The following is a 17,541-nucleotide window of genomic DNA, read 5'->3' as shown; positions in this document are numbered from 1 at the left end:
ACACCCGTATGGAACCTCAAAGTGACTCTCAAGCATTTCTAAATGGCTCAAAACATCCAGATGTCTATATGCATCAGACTTTGACTCCCTTCTAGGGGGAGGATTCCCAAAGACCTATCATTAGCTCCCAATAAAAGTGAGGGTGTTTCCTGATTCCTTTCACAAGCCTATCAAGTTACTGGAGACTCCAGAGAGCTAAGGGCACTGAAGGCTGCAGACAGGAATTTCTCAAATTGCCTGTTTAAAAAGAAAATTGCCTCTGAATTAATTAGTCTGACTCCCTTTCTGGGAAATTAGAAGACACTTGATCCTTGGACCTCTGGAGAAGGAAACAGCAACCCACTTCAGTATTCTTGCCTGGGAAATCCCATGGACAGAGAAGCCTGACAGACTACAGTCTATGGGGTCACAAGAGTTGGACATGCTCCTTGGAAGGAAAGGTATGACAAACGTAGACAGCATGTTAAAAAGCAGAGACATCACTTTGCCGACAAAGGCCCATATAGTCAAAGCTATGGTTTGCCAGTGGCTGTGTATGGATGTGAGAGTTGGACCATAAAGAAGGCTGAGCCCTGAAGAATTGATGCTTTTAAACTGTGGTGTTGGAGAAGACTCTTGAGAGTCCCTTGGACTGCAAGGAGACCCAACCAGTCTATCCTAAAGGAAATCAATTCTGAATATTCACTAGAAGGACTGATGCTGAAGCTGCAGCTCCAATACTTTGGCCACCTGATGTGAAGAGCCAATTCACTGGAAAAGACCTTGATGCTGGGAAATGGTGAAAGGCTGAGGACAGGAGGAGAAGAGGGTGACAGAGGATGACATGGTTGGATGGCATCACTGACTCAACAGACATGAGTTTGAGTAAACTCTGGGAGATAATGAAGGGACAGGGAAGCCTGGTGTGCTGCAGTCCATGGGGTCACAAAGAGTCAGACGTGACTGAGTGACTGAGTAACAACAACCCTTTCTGGGCTTGAGCTTTTATTCAGGACCTCAGGTGAACTCATGAGGGTACCTCAGGCTTCAATCCTGCTCTGAAGTCACATCTACCCACCTGGCATGGTCTGGAACCAGTGCGCCCCAGTGCCTCACATCATTGGTGGTTCTGGATCTCCCAGTGGGAGAGGCTACCATTGCTGGTTCTGGCAGTCCTGGAGGCAGCAGGCTGTACCCGAGAGGACGCCCCTTCACCTTCCTGTGTGGGATCCAGGGCTCCTGAGAATCAGGCAGAACTGCAGCTCCTGATCAGGGCCTCCGGAAGGAGCACTGAGGCACCTAGCTCAGGGCCACGGGAGCATCACAAGGTCCCCTCGGAAACAGGGAATGATGAACCCCCCAGCAATGGTCCAGATCTGGCCAGGTGGCCACTCACCACCTCTCACGCAGCCTGAGGAGGGGGCTCCAAGCGCCTGAGCTGCGAGGCTCCAGTGGTTCAGTCATCAGTGAGACCACTCAGAGGATGATCCCAGGAGTGGCCTTGGGCAAGTCGGGCTTTTCCGGTGGCTCAGTGGTAAAGAATCAGCCTGCAGTGTAGGAGCTGCAGGAGACGTGGGTTCAGTCCTTGGGTTGGGAAGATCCCCTGGAGGAGGGCACAGCAACCCATTCCAATATTCTTGCCTGGACATTCTCATGGACAGAGGGGCTTTGTGGGCCGCAGTCCTTGGGGTCACAAAGAGTCAGACACAACTGAAGCAAATGAGCAAGCACACACTTGGGCAAGTTGTGTTCTGACTCGGGTCAGTCTGGGCCTGCCTCAGGGCAGAGGAGAGGTGTGGGACCAACGTCCGCTTCTGTGGAGGTGGCGGGGACACAGCCACCGACCTCTGCAGCACCTGGTGCTGACCCCATGGGGAGGGGCTGCACAGGGCTCGCTTGGGGACCCAGAGAGGGCCTTTCAGGAAAGGGAGACCCAGACAAGGCCTTCCCGGAATGAGGCCCATGGGATCTCGGGCCCGGACTGCAGCCACCTTCCCTTCTAGACAGGCTCTTGGGACCACACCTCTCGAGTCAAGAGCAAATGCTCTCACTGGCATTCACTGGCTTTAGTTTGGGGTTTCTTGTTGTTTGTTTCTTTGTTTTTTGTTTTTGGTGTGGAAGGCATTTTGAGAAGCTTTATTTCATAATGGGAAATGCTCAGGGCCTGAAATAAGGCCAGACCTGAGTTCATATCTTGGCTTGGCCTCTGACTTGTTCTGTGACCTTGGGCGATTTATTTCACTGTCCTGACTTTCAGTTTTCTGATCTGTGAAATGAGAAAAATGAAATCCTACTTCCAGAGTGGGAGACAGGACAGCAATGAATATATTTGAGAAAGTAAGCAGGCGGCCACTACATGCAGAAAGGCGAGGCCCACTCCCATCAGTGCTACTGCTGCTGTGCTGTTTCCACTGCTTTAGTAGTTGTGCGTCCAGGGCCCAACACACTCCTAGGTATGCGTTCAAGAGCTCTAGTGCCCTAAGACATCTGATAAGGGAGCTTCAGGACTTTAACCCCTCGGCAACTGTGTCCAAGTGCTTTATAAAACATATGTGCTAAGTCGCTTCAATTATGTTCAACTCTCTGCAACCCCATGGACTGTAGCCCACCAGGCTCCTCTGTCCATGGAATTCTCCAGGCAAGAGTACTGGAATGGGTTGCCATATCCTCTTCCAGGGGATCTTCTTGACCCAGGGATCAAATCCACACCTCTTATGTTTCCTGCATTGACAGGCAGGTTCTTTACCACTGGTGCTATGTGGGAAGCCCTTTTAAAACACACCCAAATAAATTGTGGGGTAGCTTCATTACAAGTTGAAATATGTAAATCCCTTTCTGGAAGAACCACAGACTTGAATTATAATGCTGCATTTTACTATTAACCCATAAGCCATATAAGCTTCCTGCTTTACACTTAAAAAATGTATTTTGAGAGAAATATCATAGTCCTTATATGTGGAATCTTAAATGATACAAATGAACTTACAAAAAAGAAACAGACTTGCAGACTTTTAGAAAATGAACTTAGAGAATGAGCCCGGGAAGGTGAATAGAAGGAAGGGACAGTTAGGAAGTTTGGAACAGACATGCACACAGTGCTATGTTTAAAATGGATAACCAGTAAGGACCTACTGTACAGCACAGGGAACTCTGCTCAGCGTTCTGCAGCAGCCTGGAGGGAAGCGGAGGTTTGGGGGGAAATGGATGCATGTATTTGTATGACTGAGTCCTTTCACTCTTCACTTGAAACTATCACAACATTGTTTGTTAATCAGCTGTATCCCAACAGGGGCTTCCCCAGTGGCCCCGGTAAAGAACCCGCCTGCAATGAAGGAGACACAAGAGATGTGAGTTCAATCCCTAGGTTAGGAAGATCCCCTGGAGGAGGGCATGGCAACTCACTCCAGTATTCTTTCTGGGGAAATGCCATGGACAGAGGAGCCTGGTGGGCTACACTCCATGGGGTCATAAAAGAGTCAGACATGACTAAAGTGACTGAGCAGCAGCAGCAGCACATCCCAATATAAAATAAAAAGTGTTTAAAACAGAAAAACAAAATGCCTTTTGAGATGTTTACTGCTTTGCACGATGATCTTACAAACCACCCTTAAAACAACTTGCTAGGAAGAGAAAATCCAGCAAAATCCCTTCATTCTGAAAAAAGTAGAAAATAAAGTGTGAAGTTAAGAGTTTCTTTTTTGACTGCTTTAACCACGTCAGGCATCCATGACTCTGTCCAGCTCATCATCATTAACAAACCATGAATGAAGACCCAGATGATGACAGGCAAGCCCATCTGCAGGCAGTACAAGTGAAGGGGCTGGGGAGGTGATGAATGACGATGGACACATTGACCTGTGTAGATTGGAATGTTGAGCTGAAGCCAAGAAGTCGAGAGTAGATAGAGGAAATGGAAATTTCTGCCTTTCAGTAAAACATATACACATAAGAGTGGGCTGATGAAGACTTGGCTTGGCAATACTTTCAGTTCAGTTCAGTTCAGTTCAGTCACTCAGTCGTGTCCGACTCTTTGCGACCACATGAATCGCAGCACACCAGGCCTCCCTGTCCATCACAAACTCCCAGAGTTCACTCAGACTCACGTCCATCGAGTCAGTGATGCCATCCAGCCATCTCATCCTCTGGCGTCCCCTTCTCCTCCTGCCCTCAATCCCTCCCAGCATCAGAGTCTTTTCCAATGAGTCAGCTCTTCGCATGAGGTGGCCAAAATACTGGAGTTTCAGCTTCAGCGTCATTCCCTCCAAAGAAATCCCAGGGCTGATCTCCCAAGACTTTAGCAAAATAATTGAGGAGGTTTAGATTTTAAGATGCTGAAGCTCCAATACTTTGGTCACCTGATGTGAAGAGCTGACTCATTGGAAAAGAACCTGATGCTGGGAAAGATTCAGGGCAGGAGGAGAAAGGGACAACAGAGGAGGAGATGGTTGGTGGCATCACCAACTCGATGGACGTGAGTTTGAGCAAACTTCGGGAGACAGCGAGGGACGGAAGCCTGGAGTGCTGCAAGTCTGTGGGGTCGCAAAGAGTCAGACACAACTTAGCGAATGAACAACAAGATTTTAAGAAGCATAAGTGAGAGCACAAAATAGGACTTAGAGGAAGTAACAGGTCCCTTTACTGTGAATTGAGTAGGTGACACCTGGAGGTATCTGCTACGGAGGGCGTGGACAGGGAAATCTCAGGAAACATCTGGGTGAAGGCAGCTGAGATGTTCAAGGGCTAGACCATCTCACACCAAAAACAGAGAGGACAGTTTAGCCTGAAGCAGAGGGCTGAGAAGGGAAGGAAAGCTTCCTTCAAACTGTTAAAGGATGGCACAGGTGGAGCAAGGATGCACGTGCTTCAGGATCGGCAGGTATATCCAGGTGTACGGGGTATTTGGCTGATGCCCCGAGGAGTGGACCTAGTGCAGTAAGAGCCCACTACTGTGGCTGACGACGCTCACAAGGGTGCTGAGTGAGATACAAGGTCTGCTCCAGAGGAGTAGCAGAGGACTCCCTCCCTGTAGACAGCACAGGGGGTATTCTGTAATTCCGAAGGTCCAGCTAGTTTCCCTTCTATATTACAGTAACCCAGGAAGGGGTTGTGGAGTAACAAAGTAAGACCCATGAGAGCTCACTGAGACTAGCTGAAATATTTTGATCATCTATTCTGTTGTTTGATAAGCCACAAAAGAATGGCACTTGGGAGATCTCACTCTTTCCATTAAGGCAGCTTTGATGCTCAGAGAATAGAACCCAGGCTCTGGGACTGGCTAAAGCCTCAAAATAACCATAGCATCTGGAGGTGAGGACCAGCATTTACAGAGCATCTCACAGCACAGTGGCTGCGGATATGATGCTCCACGGTCTACACATGTGTTCTTTCGTGGGTTGCTATGGTTGTGTTCTGCCATTTCAGAAATGATTTCAGGTTGGTTGCAAGGAAACATAAAACATGTCTAGATTTACCTGAAGTAAAAGTTAAATGACAGCAGATAAAAATACAAGGAAGAAGGGACGTCCCTGGCAGTCCAGTAGTTAAGACACCATGGTTCCAACGTAGAAGACCGCAGATTCCATCTCAGGTCAGTAAACTAAGATCCCAAATGCCATGCAATGTGGCCAAATTTTAAAAAAACAAGGTCAAGAGGGAGAGGACACACATATATATATACACTTATAGCTGATTCATGTTGTTGTTTGACAGAAAACAGCAAAACCTTGTATAGCAATTAGCCTCCAGTTAACAATAAATTTTAAAAAATACAAAGAAGGAAAGCAAAATGGGTACAGGATTAATATTGTTTACAACTTCTAGGAGGCACATAGAGACAGTCATCCCATTTTACACAGGAGTTAACTGAGGCTCACAGGCTGAGTTTTGTTGACTATGAGGGCTACTTCATTTCTTCTAATAATTTCCTGAGAAATCTCTAAGCAGGTCAAGAAGCAACAGTTAGATCCAGACATGGAACAACAGACTGGTTCCAAACTGGGAAAGGAGTACGTCAAGGCTGTATATTGTCACCCTGCTTATTTAACTTATATGCAGAGCACATCATGTGAAATGGCAGGCTGGATGAAGCACAAGCTGGAATCAAGACTGCCAGGAGAGCTATCAACAACCTCAGATATGCAGATGACACCACCCTCAAAGCAGAAAGTGAAGAGAAACTAAAGAATCTCTTGACAAAAGTCGAAGAGGAGAGTGAAAAAGCTAGCTTAAAATTCAACATTCAAAGAAACAAAGATTGTGGCATCTGGTCCCATCACTTCATGGCAAATAGATGGGGAAACAATGGAAACAGTGACAGACTTTATTTTCTTGGGCTCCCAAACCACTGCAGATGGTAACTGCACCCATGAAATTAAAAGATGCTTGCTCCTTGGAAGAAAAGCAACGACCAACCTAGACAGAATATTAAAAAGCAGAGACATTACTTTGCCAACAAAGGTCCATCTAATCAAAGCTATGGTTTTTCCAGTCATCATGTATGGATGTGAGAGATGGACCATGAAGAAAACTTGTGCCAAAGAACTGATGCTTTGGAACTGTGGTGTTGGAGAAGACTCCTGAGAGTCCCTTGGACTCAAGGAGATCCAACCAGTCAATCCTAAAGGAAATCAGTCCTGAATCTTCATTGGAAGGACTGATGCTGAAGCTGAAACTCCAGTACTTTGGCCATCTGATGAGAAGAACTGACTGATTGGAAAAGACCCTGATGCTGGGAAAGATTGAAGGTGGGAGGAAAAGGGGACAACGGAAGATAAAATGGTTGGATGGTGTCACCAACTCGATGGACATGAATTTGAGCAAACTCTGGGAGTTGGTGATAGACAGGGAAGCCTGGCGTGATGTAGTCCATGGGGTTGCAAAGAGTCGGACACGATTGAGTGACTGAATGGAACAGGCTGAATAATTTCTTAAAATCAAACACCAAATGGAGCATATGGACTGGGATTTTAACCAAGGTCTTTCTGAGTACCATCCCCATCTCAGGAAGAGCTGAAGATGAAGTCACACTGATTATCTTCTTCCTGCTTAGGGTGGGACAAGACCATGACATCCGTAACTGAACAACAACAAAAGCATGGAATGCAGAGCTGATTTTTTTTGTGAAGCAATCACATAGAATGACTCCCATCTTAAGCCAGCACAGCGGTCTCATGAACATGCTTACAGTATGCTTGTTAACAAGGATGTTGTCCAGAACTACTTAACATTTTAAAACGAATCTGGACAATGCAATAGAAATATAACAACCATGAACCTTCATGTGCCCTTCAGGTGACTGTCACATGTGTCCCCTCATAGCTATGGAGTTTAACATTTTATAGAAGACTTTTGGAACTTCCCTGGTAGCTCAGTGGTAAAGAATCCACTTGCCAATGCAGGAGATGTGGGTTCAAACCCTGAGTCAGGAAGACCCCCTGGAGAAGGAAATGGCAACTCACTCCAGTATCCTTCCCTGGGAAATTCCACGGACAGAGGAGTCTGGCAGGCTACAGTCCATGGGGTCAAAAAAGAACTGGACATGACTTAGTGATTGAACAACAGAAGACTTTTGATGTGTCAAAATCAAATCATTGTGAATGGAACTTTTCCTTCTTTAGGGCTGCTAAGTCAATTCAGTCATGTCCGACTCTGCAACTCTATGGACTGTAGCCCACCAGGTTCATAAGTCCATCGGATTCTCTGGGCAAGAATACTGGAGTGGGTTGTCATGCCCTCCTCCAGGGAATCTTCCTGACCAGTCCAATTCCTTTAGGACCGAGACAGTGGATGAAACAACCAGGGCCATGAGTCAAATGCTTTCCAGCCTAAACATTTGCTGCATGTTAATGATAAAGTTTGGTTATTTAGCAATTGTTTATATATAAAGAGAAGGATGATAAATCATAATATCAATATGTATTTCTAAAGCTCTTTAAAAGTACTCTCACATAAGAGGATTTATAAACATCAGGCACTATTATTACAGTGCATTTGCCATCACTGCCTGTAAATTAAATGGAGACACCAGGCAGAACTCATCAAGACTGATTTTAAAGACCTTCTTCGTTAAGAACAGTTTAATAGCGAACATTGTGTTGCGGCAAATGAAATCCAGATTATGAATTCCTTTCTCTTTTACATAATATTGTTGGACTTCATTAAGTTAAGAAATAGTCACACAACACCTACTGTGAGCAGAGCTGTTCTGTACATGCAACATAGGGACACAAAGATGAAAACAAAGTCCAAACTTGGAAGTAGCGTCAGTCACACCAATCTTTGGTACAATTTACGACAGCCACAGAGCAAATTTGTTTTCCAAAAGTGATGGCTTCAGTACCTCTCATCCTAAAAGTCCTTCCCGAACCTTCCATTCATCCATCAACAGGTGGAATGATTCTCTGAATCATTCAGAGATGCCTTTTGAATCTGTGTGGGTGGAAGTGGAGGTGTGTGGGAGGGAAGAGCATTGGATGAGAAGAACCTGGCCAAGGGAGGGCTGGGAATGAAAAATCTGAATATGTGATGTATGAAAAAGTACTGTGGAAGATAAGGACTGGGGTGAAGTGGGTCTGTATCTGTGCTGTCCAATACAGTAGCCTCTGGTCACATGCAGCTACTTAAATTTAAATTAATTAAAACTCGATGGAATTTCAACTTCAGCCACACTAGCCCTGTGGCGAGTGCTGGGAGGGCTGCCAGGCTGGAAGAGGCAGACACAGAGCAGTTCCAGCAGTGCGGGGCTCTGAGGGACTTCTCCTCGTCGGGCAGCAATGAGCCAGCACAGACTTCGGAGACAGTGTGACCTGTGCTGCTTCTGGGGAATCAAGCGGAGAGCAGCTTCCTTAGGCGGGCAGAGGGCACGTTTGTCACTGGCCCCCAGCAAGGAGCAGCGTTTCGGTACAGATTCTGCAGATCTCAAGACAGACCAAGCTGGGGCAAACTGACAGGCCAGAGTCACCAGGTAGCTGGTGACTTACTTACTGTTTCCACAGAGAATGAAAATTGTCCCAGGGGACTTCCCTGAAGTCCAGTGGTTAGGACTCTGCCCTTCTAATGCAGGGGCCATGGCTTTGATCCCCGGTAGGGGATTGAAGATCCCACATACAGCAAAAAAAAAAAGAAAAGAAGCTGGCTCCATTAGGGTACAGGGCTCACTGGAGTCTTGCAAAAACCAAAGGCAGCTTTAAAAGGTCTGGAAGAGAAATCAGAGGACTGGAAAGTGAGGGAGCAGAGGTGGAGAGGGAGAGGGAGCCAAGTGAGGAGACGATAAGGGCTCTTCATCACACCCCCCAGGGTGAGGCTGGCGACCCTGGTGCCCACTGGCAGACTGCGCTCACTAATACACAGAGAGGAGAGTATCTCTTAGCTGGGACAGTTAGTAAACAATCAATTACACTAACAACTGCTTCTCTGCATCAGACTGAAAAGAAAGTAATGGGAATGGCTACAGAGACACTCACAAATAAGAATAAGAAAAGTCATTAGTGCTCGAAATAAAAACCAACAGTTTCAGATACAGAGAATGAGCTTTCCAGAGGGCCGGCAGGGATCTAGATGAGATTTCCTGCCATTTCCTTTCCGGGTTCCCACCACTCTCACTGTTCCAAATTCCATCTCCAATCTTTTAAGCAGATGACCACAGGGCTCTGTATTCTGAGGCTTAACACAAGGTGACAAGAGACTTTCAGCTGGCTGGCTTCTGCATCCGCATCTCTCCCTGCCCCCACCAGCTGGGCTGAATATCTTCTCCAACTTGGCTCCTTCAGAGAGACCTAATGAAGACAGGACGTCCTCATACATACCCACAGACCCTGCTGTGCCCTTCTCATCCCAGGACAGTCGACCAAAGCCTCCACATGTAACAGAGTGCTACCCTGAGCATCATCATCTCTTTGTGTGGCTGAATAAGGAAACACTCAAGCAGCCCATATTTTTAAGTAACCTGCATAAACCTACAATTCATATCTCAGTGTATCATCCTGAATGGGTGGCTGACTCTTGGAAGTGAGGAAACTAAATAAGAAAATACATAACTTGTATTGCACAGGTGTTAGGATGACTCCCCTCAATAAAAGCATCTCACAAAGATTTCCCCATTTCCCTTTCTATGGGAAACCAGACAATCCTAAAGGAAATCAACCCTGAATATTCACTGCAAGGACTGATGCTGAAGCTGAAGCTCCAATACTTTGGCCACCTAATGTGATGAACAGTTTCACGGGGAAAGACCTGATGCTGGGAAAAACTGAAGGTAAAAAAAGAAGGGGGTAGAGAATGAGATGGTTAGATAGCATCCCTGACTCAATGGACAGACAGGAATTTGAGCAAACTCCAGGAGATAATGAAGGACAGGGGAGCCTGGTGTGCTGCAGTCCATGGGGTTGCAAAGAATCAGACACAACTTAGTGACTGAACATCACCCCCTCCAGTTCAAAGGGGATGCCTTTTGCTTATCAAATTCTTCCCTGGCCCCCTACCAAAAACTGGTTTTCAAACTTATCTGAGAACAGGAGACAAAAAGAAATCTTTTATGCTGAAGATCACCTTTAAAATATCATGCACTTTCCTGAATAGTTAAAAAGCCTATGAGATTGACACACCTCTTATTCTCAAGTATTTGTACCTTCCAGAAGATTTTCCGAGCTCCACAAAAGTCCCCCAAATTGTTTTCTCCTTAAGAAGCTTAAAGACAAGCCAGTGCTGCTGACTTTCTTTTCTTTCTGACTCTGTAAATATGCCCAGCATCTCTTTGCATGCATGACTCACTCAGTCATGTCCAATTCTTTGCCACCCCATGGACTGTAGCCCACCAGGTTCCTCTGTCCATGGGATTTTCCAGGCACAAATACTGGAGTGGGTTGCCATTTCCTTCTCCAGGGGATCTTCCTGACCCTGGGATTGAATCCGCATGTCCTTCGTCTCCTGTACTGCAGGCAGATTCCTTTACCATTGAGCTACCTGGGAAGTCCCAGCATCTATTTAGACAAATGCAAAAGAGACTCTTGCTTACATGTAAATTTCAAGATGGCTTCACTTGTACAGCAACAAGCCCACCTTTTCGAAGGTGGAATCTGCCAGACACAGGCGAGGCCTTCCCACCTCCTGGTGGTCTCACAGCACTGACTCACCTTGGGGTGCTCCAGTTTGGTTCGATTTCCCCAGGACCCCTAAATGTGAGCTCCCAGAGATGGTTAGCAGTCGGGCGGGGCGGGGGGGAGACAAGAATTCCAGGCAGGGCAGTCAGAGAAGAGCCCCACCAGTGCAGGCCCATGTGGCAGTTACTGGGTTCGAAGTGCTTTATGACTATTAACTCATATTCTCCCGAAAGGCTATGAAGTAGGCCTTATTCCTTTGGCCCCATTTTACAGAAAAGAAGAGAAAGGAGTGAGGTCACCTACATCAAATGATGAAGGTGAGGTGTGAGCCCTGGCAGCCTGGCAGCCCGTGCTGGGTGTTCATCATAACATCCTATTCCATTCACATAAACCGTCTAACCGCATGTATCTCCTGATGTAACTCTGGCCTCTGCGACACATGCAGGCACATTGTGAAGTGGCAGTGTGATTGTGCTAAGTCGCTTCAGTCGTGTCTCACTCTGTGCAACCCTATGGAAGCCTGCCAGGTTCCTCTGTCCATGGGATTCTCCAGGCAAAATACTGGAGTGAGTTGCCATTTCCTTCTCCAGGGGATTTTCCCAACCCAGGGGTCAAACGTGTGTCTCTTCTGTCTCTTGCATTGGCAAGCGGGTTCTTTACCACTAGTGCCCCCGGGCAGAGCCATGGGCAACGTAGATACATTACAGAAGATGGATTAGGGCTTGGATGGGAAGCCCAGGTATGGCTTGTAAATGAGGGCAAAGGAGACAACCCGGCTGGAGACAGGCCGGCTCATCTTGCCCCCTCCTCTGGCTGTTGTTCTCAGGCCCTCCCCCAACAAATCATTAATGGCTCTTGAAAGTTTCTCACAGAACCATTCCTTCCCACCACGTCGGACAAAATCATGGCCCTAGTGGGATTTCCCTGGTGCTCCAGTGGTTAACACTCTGCCTTCCAATGCAGAAGACAAGAGTTTGATCCCTAATCAGAGAACTAAGATCCCACATGCCGTGTGGCCCAACCGAGAAAAAACAAAAAAAGACAGCTCTGGCTCCATCACTGTTTGCTTGAGGAAATTTACGACTGACCAGTACAAATAGCACATGCATCATCTTCTACAAGGTCAACGGTGCTGAGAAAAACAATGGTGTACTCACTTTGAGCCGTGATGCATGCACACTGGTACATGCATGACATGTATATTCCAAAGGCCCACAAAGGCAGATGAGCCCCCAAGAAGCAATCTGATCCAATGACTAGACCATGGTTCCTAAGACAACCTGTCAAGAGCAACTGTTAAGAGTGGGCAGTGATTGCTATATTTAAAATAGATACCAAAAAGGAACTACTGCATGGCACAGGGAACTCTGCTCAATGTTACATGGCAGCCTGGATGGGAAGGATGTTTGCTGGAGAATGGATACATGTGTATGTATAGCTGGGCCCCTTCATGTTCACCTGGAACTATCACATTGTTAATCGGCTAAACCCCAACACAAAGTAAAAAGCTTTTTTAAAAAAAAAAAAAAAAAAAAAGAATGGACAGTGATAACTCATTTTCCTTCACAACTGGTGAAACCTAGACTGGTACCGACTACAAATTTGCCATCAGTAGACTTGGCCCAGAACCTGGAAGCTGAGTGGATGGTCTGGTGCAGGGTTAGGATGGGGTCGCTAGGAGGAGAAAACCTGATGCCTGGACTTCTCATAGACAAAGGTCGAGGAGCATCCTGAACTCAAGTCTTAGCAAAGCAAGTCAGTAACGATTTTAGGATCTTACTTGTAGTTTTTCTCCCAGAATTTCACTGGCCTGACATACGATGTGATAAAAATGACACTCCCAAGAAATGGGCTCAGTGGAGTAGAAACGATGGATGTGGCAAACGTCTGAAAGAAAAGCATGGCAGAATCTGAGAATTTTGAGTTAAGGCTCAAAAAGTGTGTTCATTGTTATTTTTCTAAATAATATTTGAGATTTTAACAAGCTTATATGAAAGCTATTTTTCCCACCAAGGAAAGAAAGACGGGCATCCCTGTGATGGCTGTAGGTACATTTTTGGAAATGTAAAACTTTCAGTAGTATCCTGCTAGGTCTCATGTATCACCACTGCGAAAACCAAAGGATTCTTATAAAATTCCCAGCAGTCTCAGCACAATTCATGGCAAAGATTTAATATTTAAGATTTGAAAAGAACAGTGCTTTTTCCTGAGATAACATTAGCTGAACCAGACACACTGTGGCACATTTACTAAAGTACTAAGCGGCTCTATAAATAATTAAAATTAAATTATACTTTGAAAGCAAATAAATACCATTGTTTGGGAAGACAGCATCTCTGTTCCTCAAAGAATCTTTTCCCACTATTCAAAAATCTGTGTCTTTTATCACACACTGAACACCAATAGATCAATTCAATTAAAAAAAGAAAAAAACCCAGCTTATATCTGGTTTACAAGTTAAAAACGTGTACACATAAAGTCACAGCGTGCTGCCGGCTAAGTCATCTCCCTAGTTCTCTGTATGGGTTTCCTACTTGCTGGCATGCCTCAGCTTTACATACTCCGATCAGAAATGTAATTGTCCAAAATTAAAATAAGTATGGCTCTAACTTTTGGCTTAAGCTCAACTAATTGACCTCTGGAAATCCGGGGGAGGTGCAGAGGGCTGGTCCCTCCCCAGTTTCCCACCATCACTGGGGAACTTCCTCCAGCTGTCAATCACGGTCACATCACTGTGGTTCGGGGCTGATGGTGGGGCCTGAGGGGAAGAGTCAGAGGAGCAGAGGCGGCAGAGGTCAGTGGGGAGCCAGACTGCCCAGGTTTTACGTGCGCACGTGATTCCTCATCCTTCAGGGTGAGGGCCTGCTTGATTCTACTGCAGCTCTGATCTGATTTATAAGGATGGGGCTTCTCTGATGGTCCAGTGGTTAAGACTCTGCACTTTTAATACAGGGGACACAGGTTCAATCCCTGGTCAGGAAACTAAGGTCCACATACTACAGGGCAGGGCCAAAAAAAAAATCTGATCTCCTCTAAGGCTGATTTTCCCACCTGGAAAATGTGCCTTTTTCTCATTGTTGCACAAATGGAGGTCTTATTTCTTTAGCCCATCTTTAAAAAGTTCCAGTGGATAGTAAGAAATGCCTCCATGCTGGTCACAGATAGGAGGGCTCTGTGTTTCATTACCTACCGGAACACAGAAGGGCTTTCCCATGTTATCAATGGCAGGGCTTTCGTGATATGGGCCTTCAGAGACCCATTTACGTATAAATACAGAGGTGTGAGTGAACCTTGTCTGTCTATGGGCACTTCCTGAGCATTTTCATAGATGCAAAAGTTTTTCTTCATTTGTAACTATGTCTTTTTCTTTTTTTCCCCCAACTTGCTGTTTATTTCCAAACATCTTGAGGCGTGAAATGGCACACCTGCCATTAATAATCGTGTTGAACTGTTTGGGTAACAAAAGATCTCGCTTGTGCTACAATTTCAGTCCAGTTCCCTTTATTCTGACCTAGGTCCAAATGCAGAATCAGTTTTTTGTTAATTTGAAAACTGGAAAGATCTAAATATCTCTACTACACGGGACTTCCCCGGTGTTCCAGTGTTTAAGAATCTGCCTTGCAATGCAGCGGACGTGGGTTCAACCCCTGGTTGGGGAACTAAGATCCCACATGCCACCAGGCACCTAATCCCATGTGTTGCAACTAGTGAGACCACTCACTGAAACAAAGACACAGAACAGCCAAAATATAGATTAAAAAAAATTTTTTTAAACAAAGTATCAACAATCAAGAATTTAAAAAAATACCTCTGCCACAAAACATACCAATCTACTACACCTCCATCATCAGAAGTAAAAGGAACTACACAGGAGATGTCACTGAGAAAAGGTGCTGAAAAAGCAGAGTGGGGTCACAGGGGAGATTCCTGACAAGTGGGGTGTTGTGGGGAGGGGGCGGGGGAAGGAGAGAAGAGAGGGACATCCACTCTGGCAGGTTCAGGGGGCCCTGTGGGGTTAGAAGAACCAGGACAAAGTAAGCGGAAGCCAGGCCAGGCCGCAGGCTGGGTGGGCTGGCACTGCCATTCTTTTCGCTTCTAAACATGTCCCCAAAGAGGATGCTATCCATTTTTTAAACACCAGAAACAGTTATCCAGACATTAAGAAATAAGGAAAATATTGCTAGCTTATGAAGTCCAAATTTGGTAGGAAAGAAAATGAAGTGTAGTAGGTCAGAAGTAGGGCAGCAGTGAACAGAAGGCCTCATAGGTTATTTTATTTAGGGACCATCAGTAAATATATATATATTTATAAATATATATATATGTATTTTAATATATATCAGTAAATATATATATATACATATATATATATAAATACAGAGGACTGTGACTATAACAACCAAGGCAGTGCTGAGAAACATGCAGCCTTCTTTGATGAGAGCCAAGAGGCGGGCCTAAGGGGTAGATGGTTGTTGCTGTTCAGTTGCTAAGGATGGAGACTCCTTAAAAAGGTTCAGGCATTTAAAATGAAAATGTTCAACATTAATACTTAAAAACATAATTGGAAGCTCAAAATGACATGCCAAACAGAAAGCAGTCTTTCCAATACACACATTTAATAGAGCAAATCTGGCTAACTCTAATTATTTGAAGATAATGGTCTTGCATGGTCTCTACATATATTAAAAGGGTGAGCATTCTCATCCTTCCCTGGAGGTTACAAGCTCATAAGCTAACAGAGGTGACTGAGGGACAAAACATGCTAGGACTGGAAAAAGCAATTTACTAAACAGTGACCTGCTGGCCTGAAAGTTAATTCAGTTTCAAAATGGAACAAATTAGTCCCTTCTCAATGCCAGGATGGAACCCACAGCTTCCTAATAGAGTGATAGAATCATTAACATTTCAGAATTAGTCAAGATCCAGGGCTGGCATTTAGGAACCTGATAGCTTCATCCTGATGGCATATATATCTGGTTTCTTAAATGATCTCATTATATTCTGACTGGTATGATGTTGGGCTCCAAACAGCAAATAGTTACCTTTACAATGGGCTTCCCAGGTGGCTCAGTGGTAAAGAATCCGCCTGCCAAGCAGGAGATCAGGGTTCGATCTCTGAGTTGGGAAGATCCCCTGGAGAAGGAAATGACAAGCCGCTCCAGTATTCTTGCCTGGGAAATCCCACAGATAGAGGAGCCTGGAGGGCTACAGACCATGGGTCGTAAAAGAGTTGTGCATGATTTAGTGACTAAACCACCACCATCACCACCTTTACAACAGATCCAGGATGGGAAGGTGTATTTGGGTGATGAGGAAGGTGCTGAAGCTCCTGTAGGTCATCACACCAGCTGTGGTCAGGCTCCACGACCACTGAAGTGTCTGTACCTGAGCAGAGGCAGGTGGGTGTCACTGATGGGAACAGTTTTCGGAACAAAGCATGAGGACTGATTGTGTCTGAAAATCAAATCCATCATCATGAACACTGTTGTTGTTTAGTCACTGAGCCATGTCTGGCTCTTTGCGACCCCATGGACTGTAGCCCACCAGGCCCCTCTGTCCATGGGATTTTCCAGGCAAGAATACTAGAGTGGGTTGCCATTTCCTTCTCCAGGGGATCTTCTCCAGCTGGGGATCAAACCCGTGTTTCCTACACTGGCAGGTGGATTCTTTACCTGTGAGCCACCAGGGAAGCCCATCACAAACATACTTAGATGTAGTGCCCACCGTGCTCCATCTGAGATAGATGCATTTGTATTCAGAGGAATTATCAAGTGCCAGGTACCACATGCCTGTGTGTGACCCCTCAACACACATAAAGGTCAGGTAATTGAAACTTATGGCTCCCAGAACAGGTGTAATTCAGCTACAGAACTGCAAGGAGTAATTAGTATTACTAAATTCATTGAACAAGGCAGAAGAAGCCACAAGAAATGCTACAGATCTCTGTGAGACCAAATTTAGGATAAAATTGGAAAACACTACTTCAAGTTTTAAATTCTTAGTCCAACTCCTCAGCTGCAAATTTATATCCATCTCATCTTTTTCATTTAATAAACAGGCTTTAAATTCTAGACAGGATACCCAAGACATGCACCAGAAATAAATAAAAATCCCCTCACTCTTTTATCTCACTGTCTTTGTTTTAAAGGACTCTGTTTAGAAAAACTAAAATGACTGCCACTGTAGAAAATGAATGTTATTATAAAGGGGTGGTATACAAGCGCACACTTTTGCGATCATTTTTCCTGAGCTTGTTCTGCCAAATAAGCATGAAACACTTTACAAATATCAATGCAGGTCTAAGAATAGGAATATGGAGAATGTGCGTTTTGAGGACAGCTTTGGGTATGATTAATTTTTTTAAAAAACAAATGAGTCAGAAGGACAGCATTTAAAAAAATATATAGAACATATTATCACTTTACAAATGTGTGTATTAGATACTCAGTAGTCTGACTTTTGGGGG

At 45.2% G+C, this 17,541-nt stretch overlaps 1 protein-coding gene and 1 non-coding gene across 4 annotated transcripts in view; one reads left to right on the top strand and one right to left on the bottom strand.

Moving 5' to 3' along the window:
• Window positions 1–17,541, bottom strand: part of PCNX2 (pecanex 2) — a 311,410-nt gene that overhangs the window by 89,126 nt on the left and 204,743 nt on the right. For 2 of the 3 annotated variants that reach the window (XM_086381075.1, XM_086381076.1), the window contains one exon: window positions 12,856–12,985. The exons of the other annotated variant lie outside the window; for it this stretch is intronic. In XM_086381075.1, coding sequence (XP_086237201.1) covers window positions 12,856–12,985 — 130 coding nt within the window. The remainder of the gene's footprint in view (window positions 1–12,855; window positions 12,986–17,541) is intronic. 3 annotated transcript variants of the gene reach the window in all.
• Window positions 13,984–14,057, top strand: TRNAK-UUU (transfer RNA lysine (anticodon UUU)). The gene has a single exon. It is a non-coding gene; the product is annotated as a tRNA-Lys (tRNA).

The sequence above is a fragment of the Bos grunniens genome, chromosome 28 (assembly GCF_055505025.1).
Source record: "Bos grunniens cultivar Pamir isolate PY7600 chromosome 28, Bosgru_T2T1.0, whole genome shotgun sequence".
Classification (NCBI taxonomy): domain Eukaryota; kingdom Metazoa; phylum Chordata; class Mammalia; order Artiodactyla; family Bovidae; genus Bos; species Bos grunniens.
Note: the sequence above shows the minus strand (reverse complement) of the source record. Positions and strands in the feature narration are given on the sequence as shown.